Source organism: Lithobates pipiens, unplaced genomic scaffold (genome assembly GCF_037356315.1).
Source record: "Lithobates pipiens isolate NorthernLeopardFrog02 unplaced genomic scaffold, aLitPip1_a1.2 Scaffold_10, whole genome shotgun sequence".
NCBI classification, from domain to species: domain Eukaryota; kingdom Metazoa; phylum Chordata; class Amphibia; order Anura; family Ranidae; genus Lithobates; species Lithobates pipiens.
Window position 1 is genome coordinate 34,080,998 of NW_027507686.1, and position 12,344 is coordinate 34,093,341.

The window sequence follows — 12,344 nt, forward strand, 5'->3', positions numbered from 1 at the left end:
AGACCACCCCAATTGAGGTCTCTACCACCATTTCCAGAATTCTATGGTCTACAAGGATATAGTCAATCCGGGAATACGTCCTGTGCACAGGGGAGTAGAACGTGAAATCTTTCTCATTTGGATGCTGTATTCTCCAAACGTCTACTAATTGAGAATTATGAAGTTTTTGTTTTATTCTTTTTAATTGCACCTTACTAGTCCCCTGTGCCCTGGACGTACTATCCAATCCCGGATCAACACAAAAATTCAGGTCCCCCATCAAGATTACTGGTCCTTTCCCAAAATCTCTTAGTTTCCCCAAGAGGCCCTCTAAGTATTTTGTAGGATCCCTGTTAGGGGCATAAATATTAATCAGTGTGCATTCCGTATCTCTTAATTTCCCTCTCAGAATTAGATACCTTCCCTCCGGGTCCACCATTCTATCTTCTAAGTTAAACTGTATCTTCTTTGAGAAACCAATAGCTACTCCCCTTCCTCTACTTGTTATCGCATCGCCGTAGTACCACACGGGAAACTCCCTTGAATATAACTTAATATTAGCCTTATGAGAAAAATGGGTTTCCTGTAAAAAAATTACCTCTGCTTTATAAAACCTCAATTCCTTCAATATCTTATGCCTCTTACTAGGCGAATTTAACCCTTTGACATTATATGACATAAAGTTTATGGCTTGCGTTATTAAAACTCTAGATTACCTAATAAAAATATCTTTCTTACCTCCTCTACCATAGGTTTTCCTTCCCTCCCCCCCCCCTGTTTCCCCCTTTCCCTACCCCCTAACCCCCCCCCCTCCCTCCCCCCCCACCTCTCCCCTCCACCCACCCCTCCCCCCACCTCCTCCCACTCCATCCCCCCACCCCCCATCCCCCGGCCTAGATCTGGCCCTTGGCCCACCGAGTGATCCGGTAATCCCGACCCTCGATAAGTCCTATAGATTCTAGGGTACAGAACAGTTTTCGGCCTTCCCACCCCCTCTTCCCCCCCCCAAGGAATTTCCAAGGGGGTGGGGTGGGGTGGTCAGACCGGCCCCCCCCTCCACACAGATACTTAGACATACTTTCACGTACTTCTCTCCCCTCCTCCCAGCCACCCCCCTCTTCCCCCCGACACCCCCGGGTCTCCTTCTATCCAGCCTGGCAAAGCCGGTGCCTGGATACCCAAACTCTCACAGAAATCTAGCAACTCATCGGGAAAACGCAGCCTAGCTGTCTTGCCATCCTTGAATCCTATAAGACAGGCCGGGAACCCCCAACTATAACGAATGTTCTGCATTTTCATCAGCTCTAACAACGGTTTCAACAGCCGCTTTCTAATCAAAGTCTCTGCGGCTAAGTCAGGGAAAACTTGTAGATCTGCTCCTGCATAGTTTAAAATCTCTCTCCCCTTTAATTTTGACCATATCTCATCTTTATCTTCACAGAATCTGAATTTTACGATAATGTCCCGAGGCTTGTTTGATCCTCCGTTCCTTAATCTACCTACACGATGGACCCTTTCAATTTTGGGGAATCCATCCTCTCCTCTGCCCAGGAGTGGATTAAATACGTTTTTAACAATCTCTCTCAGGTCTTCTTGCTTGCTTTCAGGAACTGCACGTATCCTTAAATTTTGTCTGCGATTTCTATTTTCTTGATCCTCTAATTGATACAAGATTTTCCTCTGATTCTGGTTAATTAATTTAATATGATCTTTTACTCTTTCTATTTCTAGGGCTTGCTTATCCATATTAGACTCCACTTCTTCCACTCTGTTTAATAGGTGGCCCAAATCTCCTCGCAATAAAGCAATTTCTGATTTAATTGCGACTTCAAGATTAGATAGCATTTCTCTCAGAACTTGTTGAGTTAGAGGCAGGTCTACTCCCTGGTGCTCACCATCTCTACTCGACTCCATTTCATTTTCAGTTGTGAGATCATCCCTTGAGTGTTCCCTACTTTTCTCCTGTTTTTTATCTTGACCCTTCTTTTTTCCTGTGTTCGGGGGTATTTCTTCCGCCCCCTCCCCTTTTGGGCTTCCCCCTGGGGTCAAATATTGCTTAATTGTGCTGTCCGTTGTGTTTTTTGGGGTTTTAAGGCCCCCTCTTCGTCCATTCTGTTTGGAGGATTTATTCATTTTATTGCACTAGGATTACAAATTTTTAAATTATCTCACAATACGTGAGACGGGACCCCCACCACGTTGTGTCCTCCTTAAATAGAGCCTTCCACCCTCCCCTGCACTCCTAGGTTTTAAGGGGGGGACTTTCAAGACTGCCCAATTAGGATATAGAACTCTGCCGCACTTATTTAAATAAACATACAGGATAGTTTGCTTTTTAGTCCGGGCCGATAGGACCAGAAGAGAGCACAGAGGGAGACACACACCAGCGGAGTCCCCAAGCCCGTTTTTACCACCTTATGTCCACCTCGTATCAGATCATCAGATATTGAGGAAAAAGAGAGAGAGAGAAAAAAAACAAACAGACCAAAAAAAACATTAAATTAGATATCCCCCACAGCCGCCGTGCCTTATTCTTTTGGGGTCTGAGAAGAGTTTGCACACCAAATATTTAGTATAGTCCCCCACTGTGTTGCCCAACCAGGCTAGGTTTTCAGTTAAAGCCTCAAGTGAGATGTCATTACCATTGCAACTTTCCACAGATCAGCATTTAGATTTTGCATAATCGCACCGCTATTTTTGGAATGCTCATTCACTCCCCTGACCCAGCAACTCTAGCAATGACCGTTCAAGCACTTTTTTTTTTTAAAAAACCTTCAGCGCAACTGCAAGATCAAAACTACACAATCCCAAAATCATCATTGCTTATCTGATCCACGTTGCCATCTGTTTTCAGTCCTCTCCTTCGTTTTAGGGTTACGGTGGTTAAGAGCCCTTCTCACCGCTATATGCTAGCGGCGTCCCGAGCGGCGAGGGGGGGAGAGAAAAAAGACAGCTGGGACACAGGGAGCCTGGTTTGCATCTTCATTTAGCCTGTTTCCCGTGTGGCTTCCAGCGAGGGAGGGGGGGCCGGTCTCCGGAGCGGTGGCGTCTAAGATGACACCGGGATGGATGTTTCCTCCAGCTGGAGCCTCTCACTACTCCAGCTGTCCCTCGCACAGCACGCCGTCCTCTCGCTCCGGCCGGCTTCTCACTGCTTCCTCCCCCGGAACCCGCGTCCTACGTCATGACGCTGCTGGCCCCGCTGCAACAAGATCATTTTTCATACAAGTACATGGTACAGCTGGCACATATCAGGAATATGAGATGTTAGGTTTTCAAACACTTTAAGGGCCAAAATTCAGAGCCTCCAAAATTCTGGGTCCTTTAACCCCCCTGGCGGTATTCCCGAGTCTGGCTCAGGGTGAAAATTCAGAACCAAAAGCGGTAACCCCGAGCCAGATGGCATCGCAGGATCCAGTAAGAGTGTGCTTACCTTATCCCCTGGATCCTGCGATGTCTCCCCGCAGTGCGAGCGGGTCGTCCTCCGCTCGATCTATCACAGAGCCGAGCTCCGTTCCCTGCGAGCGTTGCGACGCATGGGGAGGGGGAATGGCGCCAAATTCAAAAAGTGAAACATGCAGATTACATACAGTATAATGTAATCTTTCAGATTACATTACTGTATGTAATTATTTCACATCCCTTTTGTCCCTAGTGGTCTGTCCAGTGCCCTGCATGCAGTTTTATATTATAAAAATTGTTCTTTCTGCCTGGAAACTGGAGATTGTCCATAGCAACGAAAACCGTCCCTTTGCATGAAAAGTGGTTTTAGACCAGCTAGAAAACAGCGATAATAAATTAGAATCACTCGCAGAATTGAGCGATAGTGATTTGTGGGGAAATCCGTCATCAAACACTGAAAAGTAATGACAGTGACAATTCTGCAACTGAGCAAATTTCAGTGTTTTTGATTTGATTACATTATTGAATAATTTTCATTATTATTATTATATTATTATTTGGCATAATTATTTATAGTTATTTATTATATTTTAATTTATGATTTTGTCATACCCGGGATGTCTACTAGACTCTGGTTTGGACAGATTTAAGTGAGTTATTCCTAAGAATTACAGTCCTACAATATAAAACGCCAAATTTCCATGCAAAATAATTGTACCGCTTTCAGCACCTAAAATCCGACATAATCATACGGCCAGGGAGGTTAAAAGGACTTTGCGATCCAGAGAGTACTGAAAAACACTCCTCTCCTCTCTAGTCGGACTACCCCACCCCTCACCCTGTATGAATGAGAACCCCTGTTCTCTGTTGAGTACTCAACAGACCTTCAAACTGCCCCCCTTAAAGAGACCACAAGCCAAACAGTGGGGAAATATTCCTGTCGTTCAGGACCCAACCCTGGTGCCCTGTATAATATATAATACAATCCTAACTATATGGAATAACAAGCATGTGAAATGATGACAGTCACATGAAAAGCTGCTTTCAAATGCTACAATGTGATTTGAAATGTGTACTGAGGATACTGCAGTTTACCCTTTAAAGCAACAGACAACCCAACTACCCCGATGAATGATGTCCTAGATACTGTTTGACATGTTGGGCTGTCCTGAGGCCCATCCACCATTATATCATTCATTGAGTTCTTCACTCTTATTACATTGACACATGGTAGCAGTGGAAGGATAGGGATGAATCTTTGTTTAGGACCAGTAAAAGCACTTTCCAACACCCTGCACTTATCCTTATTCCTCTCTATTACCCATCTCCCAATCTGTACAGGGAGCCATATGATACTTACCAGTAAGCGGTGCTCCATGTACAATAATGGCGATGCCACGGCGGTTCCTTGCTGCCTGCCCCTCGCTACTGGTGTCGATACCCATATAGCGAGCCACAGCCTGGGACACCGGACTGACCTCCAACTCTCCCACAACTTTCCTGGTTCCATCAGTGGCAGAAAATGTATCACCTGAATGAGAATAAAAATGGTCATGTCTACTGTTTTTGAATGGTTGATCAAGTCAATCAATTTAAAACTGATTCATTAAAGATAATCTAAATGGAGTCAGTGCATCCAGGAAAGTATTCACAGCGCTTCACTTTTTCCACATTTTGTTACAGCCTTATTCCAAAATGGATTAAATTCATTATTTTCCTCAAAATTCTACAAACAATACCCCATAATGACAACGCAAAAGAAATTGATTTGAAATCTTTGCAAATTTATTAGAAATAAAAAAAATCCCATGTACATAAGTATTCATGGCCTTTGCTCAATACTTTGTTGAAGCACTTTTGGCACCAATTACAGCCTCAAGTCTTTTTGAGTATGATGCTACAAGCTTGGCACACCTATTTTTGAGCAGTTTCCCCCATTGTTCTTTGCAGGACCTCTCAAGCTCCATCAGGTTGGATGGGGAGCGTCGGTGCACAGCCATTTTCAGATCTCTCCAGAGATTGTTAATCGGGTTCAAGTCTGGGCTCTGGCTGGACCACTCAAGGACATTCACAGAGTTGTCCCGTAGCCACTCCTCTGTTATTTTGGCTGTGTGCTTAGGATCATTGTCCTGTTGGAAGAAGAACCTCTGAGGTCCAGAGTGCTCTGGAGCAGGTTTTCATCAAGGATGTCTCTGTACATTGCTGCATTCATCTTTCCCTCGATCCTGACCAATCTCCCAGTTTCTGCTGCTGAAAAACATCTCCACAGCATGATGCAACCACCGCTATGCTTTACTGTATGAATGGTATTGGTCAGGTGGTGAGCGGTGCCTGGTTTTCTCCAGACATGACGATTGCCCTTCAGGCCAAACTGTTTATTCTTTGTTCCATCAGACCAGAGAATTTTGTTTCTCATGGTCTGAGAGTCCTTCAGGTACCTTTTAGCAAACTCCTGGTTGGCTGTCATGTGTCTTTTACTGAGGAGTGGAGGCAGATGAACCTACCCACTCATTGCATCATTTAAAGTCCCAACCCTCTTCCCCCCTCCTTTTCGCTTTACTATACAGACCTGATCGGTGGAGTGCTGCAGAGATGGTTGTTCTTCTGGAAGGTTCTTCTCTCTCCACAGAGAAATGTTGGAGGTTTGTCAGAGTGACCACCGGGTTCTTGGTCATCTCCCTAACTAAGGCCCTTCACCCTCGATCGCGCAGTTTGGCTGGGCGGCCCATTCTAGGAAGAGTCCTGGTGGTTCCAAACTTTATTTATTTTATGGATGACGGAGGCCACTGTGCTCATTGGGACCTTCAATGTTGCAGACATTTTTCTGTACCCTCCATACAATCCTGTCTTGGAGGTCTACAGACAATTCCTGGGACTTCATGGTTTGATTTGTGCTCTGACATGAACTGTTAACTGTGAGACCTTATATAGACAGGTATGTGCCCAAATCATGTCCAATCTACTGAATTTACCACAGGTAGACTCCAATCAAGTTGTAGAAACATCTCAAGAATGATCAGTGGGAACAGGATGCAACTGAGCTCAATTTTGAATGTCATGGCAAAGGCTGTGAATACTTATGTACATGTGATTTTTTTCTTTTTTTTTTCTTTGCAAAGATTTTAAACAAACTTCTTTTACATCGTCATCATGGGGTATTGTTTGTAAAATTTTAAGGAAAATAATGAATTGAATCCATTTTGGAATAAGGCTGTAACATAACAACATGTGGAAAAAGTAAGAGCACTGTCAATACTTCCCGGATGCCCTATATATTCCCACCTTCTGTGGGGTAAAGAGGGTGTAGTCAAAAAAATGCCATACAGTGTTCAACCATCACACTAAAACACTACGTTACTAACATATAACCATGTATGAAGTGTCATCTAAGGCCTCTCCCCCTCACTTATTAAATCTCTCACCTCCCATCTCCTGCTCATTTAACACCCCCCTCTCTAAAGCTCCTATCCAGAGGCCACTCTCTCTCCAGCTCCAGTTCACCTCCATACTGAACTCCTACTAACCTCATACTCCTTTTTTCATGTCCCCCACTCACCTGAGGCCCCTTCCTACCAAGTTCCTACTCACCTGAGACCCCTTCTTTCCTGTCTCATTCTCACCTATGCCCCTACCTACCAAACTCCTACATCATTCCCTGTCTTCTGTTCACCTGACACTACTCCCTACAAAGCCTTTACTAAACAAAATCTCCTCCCTTCCTGTCTTCTGTTCACCTGAGGTCCCTCTGTCAGCCCTCTGCTAACGCAATGTCCTTCTCCTCCTCTTCACTTGAGGCCCCTCTATTCTTGTCCCCTACTTACCTGAGACCTCTCTCTACAGAGATTCTACTCACCCGAGGCTTCTCCTTACCGAAGACCCCTACCCACAAAACTCCTGTTCACCTAAGGTCCCTGTCAGGTTTCTGTGGTAGTGAGCTCTTGTAGAATGCCCCCAGTTACGTCCAGCTGGCGATACGGAGCATGAAACCCCTCCCTCCCTATTCCCTGCTTACCTAATGCAGCCTTCTTCTCAGAATCCTCCTCAGCATCATCAGCTTTGGCTTCAGCATGTGAGGAATGGCTCTCCCCATAACTAGTGGTAGAAGGGACACGCTGGGGTACTTGAAGGTCCTGTTTATCACCAATGTCTAATGTCTGCTTGTCCTCTGTATCTTGCATGGACCCTGAAAGCAAAGATAACTTTTTTTTTTGTGGAAAACCAAGGCAAAAAAACAAACAAAAAAAAGCAGAGACGCAGTAGAGAATTGTACCAACATCACCAAACATCTGACAACAGGAGTAGATGACATCTTGGAGACAACAGTTATGACACTAAAGCTGAAAATGAGTCTAAGGCCCGGCCAAAGATGGAGTGACTTTCTTTCCCGCAACCCCCGGTTTACCAAATCAACACAGACAGTGTTGATAAGGGAATCTCTCCCGCAGAAACATTGTGTTTTAGCGGCGCGGGGGGGGGGGGGGGGCAGGGGACGCCATCTCTGCTTGGAGAACACAGTGATTACTGCTAGCAGCTATTATAGCTACTAGCAATAATCACATGTAAATTCCGACAGGCTGGTTGTATGCAAGTAGCATTAAGGAGTGTCTAGCAGCATTTAGGAGCATTTCTGCTGGAAAAAACGCTCCAAGAAACTCTACAAAAACTATTTTTTTTCTGTTCCTAGACACTGAAGCTCAAAAATTTTTAATAACCTAAAGAAATGTGCAGGGACACATAAGATAACACAATTTAGTGTCTAGGAGCAGAAAAAATGCTAATAACAGCTTCTAGGAGTTTAAAAAATGCTAGTGTGGATTGAGCCTTATCCATGATGAACAGCGTACCATTACATTGTGCTTGATGCCAAGAGTAATTGTGTTAAACAAGAATGAGCTCCATGGTCAGATTACAATTTCATGATTACAGATTACAGTGTCCCCAGATGAGTAATACATTGCCAATCCATCTTAATTAACATGAATATTGTCTAAAATAAGGAAAAGCATACAATTCACTAAAGTAGTCTGTGTGACACCAAACTAAATGGGGCAAGGCCTAGGGGTTCAGCCAGCAATCCCAATTTGAGCCATCTTAAATGTAGTGGGGGAGCCCCCGTGTAGGTAAATTAGGCACTCATATCTCAAAACAAAAGGGAATACGAGTGCACGGGCTCATGGTGCAAAAACGTCTTTTTATTGGATATAAAAGGATAAAATCGATACACTCACGAGTGAAGGTGAATAAACAGCGCCAAACAGTTCCTCCAATAGAGAGCCTTAAGAAGCGAAGACCGCTGGATGGATGGGTTGGCTCCACAGACACAGGCTCATCAAGCATCTACAGACAAGCCGCGAGTGAGCCACTCACTGACTGAAGAGGTTGCCTTTCGGGAGAGGGCTGTAGGGCTCCTACAACCTTGTCCTGGAGAGAGCTCTGATGGAGCCAACTGACATAGGACAATGTAGTTGTCACAATAACATGTTTCGGAGGGTGTGGCCTCCTTCTTCAGTTCCGTGAGGATCTGGGTAGGATTTGAGTATCTCAAAGTATCACCCAATATGCGTATATACTCTTCTTTTTGTTTTGGGTGCACACCGTGTGCTTCTAGAATAAAATACAGGGGTTAATTTAACAAAGGCAAATAGATTGTGCACTTTGCAAAGTTGCAGTTGCTCCAGAGTTTAGTAAAAATGAGCAGAAGTTCTGCTGACTTCCATCATCCAATCATGTGCAAGCAAAAGTGCTGTTTTTTTATTTACTTGCAGGTGATTGGGCATTCTTTGCAAAATGAACCTTTACCTCATTTACTAAGCTCTAGAGCAAATGTACTTGCAGAGTGCACAGTCTATTTGCCTTTAGTAAATCAACTCCACAGCATCAGGTTTCAGTGCTCATATATTGATCGCACGGCTTCATTAGAAAACAAAGTCATGTTATTTTTTTGAAGCACATGGACACTCATCCCTAATGGCTTTTATACCACAAGTGGGCAGGGTCACCTCTCACCCTGCTCAGTTTGCTGCCTCCTATGCTCCTCCTCTTGGTCTTCTAGATGTTGTCTTTTCTCCTCATAGAATTCCAGAATTTCAGGTGGTAATTTCTCTCCAGCCAATCGGGGTGGGAGCAATAGGGTGTTCTGGGAATCATAACCCTTTAACATTCTCAGGATCTAAAAGGAATTAGACATTAGAGCCTGGAAAGTCTAATTAGCATATAAACAGGACAGTTTGAAGATCCTGTACCTTCTCCTCTTCCAGGTACTGCTTGTCCATCTCCACAGAGTAAAACTCGACAGGAAATGGGCAGGGATTTCTCACCACAACCTCCAAATCGTCCCCAGGGCTGAACGGTAAGACAGGGCCCAGCTGCAGTACAGAGGGTGTAAATTCCAGCCGGGGCTCCAGACCATTACCCTGGACCAAGAGCATGACTCTCTGACTGCTCTGTGCCACCTGCAGGACCAGCCGCTGGCTGTACAGCTTCTACCTCACCAGGAGAAGAGGAAAACAACAATAAGCACATAGACTCTGTATTATAGGCACGTTTGGTGTCTGCCTGATTGATATCTTCCTATACATTCCTTTATAGAGGTAATTCCGTTATAGCAGTAATTATGAACTAAGAAAGTTTGGTTCTGGTAGAAAAAAAACAAAAACAAACTCAGGATGTGTATTGCTTTAATCTGCTCTTGCCAGGCTATGTACAGCAGGGTATTTAAAACAGGACTCATCAAGGGTCTTCAGAAACCTTAGCTAGTAGGGTTTTATGATAACTCTGCTTTTTGTTAAAGGTGTCTTAAGCTGGGCTGTGTTTTATCAAATGTGTCACCTTACAATAATGCCTAGAACAGACATTTTAGGTTTTGTCAGACCTCATTATTGACACATACCCTGACACCCATCATAATACAGGTAACAAGCCAGTCTTGTCAGAGACCTCCAGTACTTTACCTCCTCCTGAGGCTGAAACTTGATCTCAATGTTCTTCTTTTGCCCAGGGAGCAGCACGTCATGTGCCGGCATCACCTCAAAGATGGGTGCTTTGGGTTTGACTTCCTGGCGCAGTTTCTTGCGGAGATGCATGGGGATGTGCTTGTCTACCTGAAATACACAATGCGGCACATATAAAACATGTGACTGTGGGACAACTTACAGGGCCGGAAAAAATGGATTACAAGTTACGGCAATGTCAGTAACATAAAAGGACGTAAAACACTAAAGCCCTGTACACACAATCGGAAATCCTGCCAGCAAAAGTCCGATGAGAGCTTTTGGTCGGACATTCCAATCGCGTGTATGCTCCATCGGACTTTTGCTGGTGGAATTTCCACCAGAAAAAGATTGAGAGTAGGTTCTCTATTTTTCCGATCGGAAATTCTGATCGTCTGTAGCAATTCCGATGCGCAAAATTCCTACACATGCTCGGAAACAATTCGGTGCATGCTTGGAAGCATTTAACTTCATTTTCTTGACTCGTCATAGTGTTGTACATCAACGCGTTCCTGACGGTCGAAAGTTCAGAGAACTTTTGTGTGACCGTGTGTATTGAGCGGAATTCCATCGGAAAAACCATCCAAGTTTTTTCTGATGGAAAATCCGCTCATGTGTACAGGGCATAAGATTTAATCAGAAGTAAAGACAACTAAATTACAGTTGGCACAGTGGGGGGAAGATATTATCCTACACCCAGCTGACATCCTATCTAGAATGTTTAAATGAATGGATTTTCTACTGACTTATCTGCACCTTGCTAACCATGAAACGGCAGCCAATCAGATGTGTTGGCCTCTCAGAAGATGTTAATACCTTGGTGTTGGTCTCCTGGTTGACAGCGGTCCACTCACAGGGCACAGGAAGCTGGTTGTGTAGCTGAATAGACCTGATCTGACACTGACCGCACTGCACGGCGCTGAACTCCACCCTTTCATCTGATACACACAATGATGGCATCGTCACAGAGGCCCGGAGACGTATTAGGAACCTGGGGCCTCCAAACACCTGCCAGGAGACACGTCAGCAGTCAGTAGGAGGATGGAAATGACAGTTACATATAACACATGAATAATGACAGACTCAAGGTCACCTGAATTGGCATCAGAACATCTATAGGTCCTAATCTGGTGCCGGCTGATTGAGGATCAAACTTCACTTGGAAGGTTTCTGTGTGCCAGTTTGGCAGATTCTTGACACGGTCCAGCTCTACACAGAAGCCTGAGCAGACAAGACACAGACATTATGAAGTTTCCGCACAGAGAGGACACACACTATACAGTCTCTGCACGGACAAGAAACAGACCATGAAGTCTCCACACAGACAAGACACACTATGAAGTCTCCACACAGACAAGACACACTATGAAGTCTCCACACAGACAAGACACACTATGAAGTCTCCACACAGACAAGACACACACTATGAAGTCTCCACACAGACAAGATACACTATGAAGTCTCCACACAGACAAGACACACTATGAAGTCTCCACACAGACAAGACACACTATGAAGTCTCCACACAGACAAGACACACTATGAAGTCTCCACACAGACAAGACACACACTATGAAGTCTCCACACAGACAAGATACACTATGAAGTCTCCACACAGACAAGACACACTATGAAGTCTCCACACAGACAAGACACACACTATGAAGTCTCCACACAGACAAGACACACACTATGAAGTCTCCACACAGACAAGACACACACTATGAAGTCTCCACACAGACAAGACACACTATGAAGTCTCCACACAGACAAGACACAACTATGAAGTCTCCACACAGACAAGACACACACTATGAAGTCTCCACACAGACAAGACACACACTATGAAGTCTCCACACAGACAAGACACACTATGAAGTCTCCACACAGACAAGACACACTATGAAGTCTCCACACAGACAAGACACACACTATAAAGTCTCCACACAGACAAGACACACTATGAAGTCTCCA

At 44.5% G+C, this 12,344-nt stretch overlaps 1 protein-coding gene across 5 annotated transcripts in view; it reads right to left on the reverse strand.

The window, feature by feature from the left end:
• HYDIN (HYDIN axonemal central pair apparatus protein) overlaps positions 1 to 12,344 on the reverse strand; it is a 141,844-nt gene that overhangs the window by 51,216 nt on the left and 78,284 nt on the right. For all 5 annotated transcript variants that reach the window (XM_077453565.1, XM_077453559.1, XM_077453550.1 and 2 more), the window contains 7 exons: positions 11,464 to 11,591; positions 11,187 to 11,378; positions 10,332 to 10,481; positions 9,624 to 9,863; positions 9,388 to 9,550; positions 7,394 to 7,564; positions 4,742 to 4,912 (listed from right to left, as the gene is read on the reverse strand). In XM_077453565.1, the coding sequence (XP_077309691.1) occupies positions 4,742 to 4,912; positions 7,394 to 7,564; positions 9,388 to 9,550; positions 9,624 to 9,863; positions 10,332 to 10,481; positions 11,187 to 11,378; positions 11,464 to 11,591 (1,215 nt within the window). The remainder of the gene's footprint in view (positions 1 to 4,741; positions 4,913 to 7,393; positions 7,565 to 9,387; positions 9,551 to 9,623; positions 9,864 to 10,331; positions 10,482 to 11,186; positions 11,379 to 11,463; positions 11,592 to 12,344) is intronic.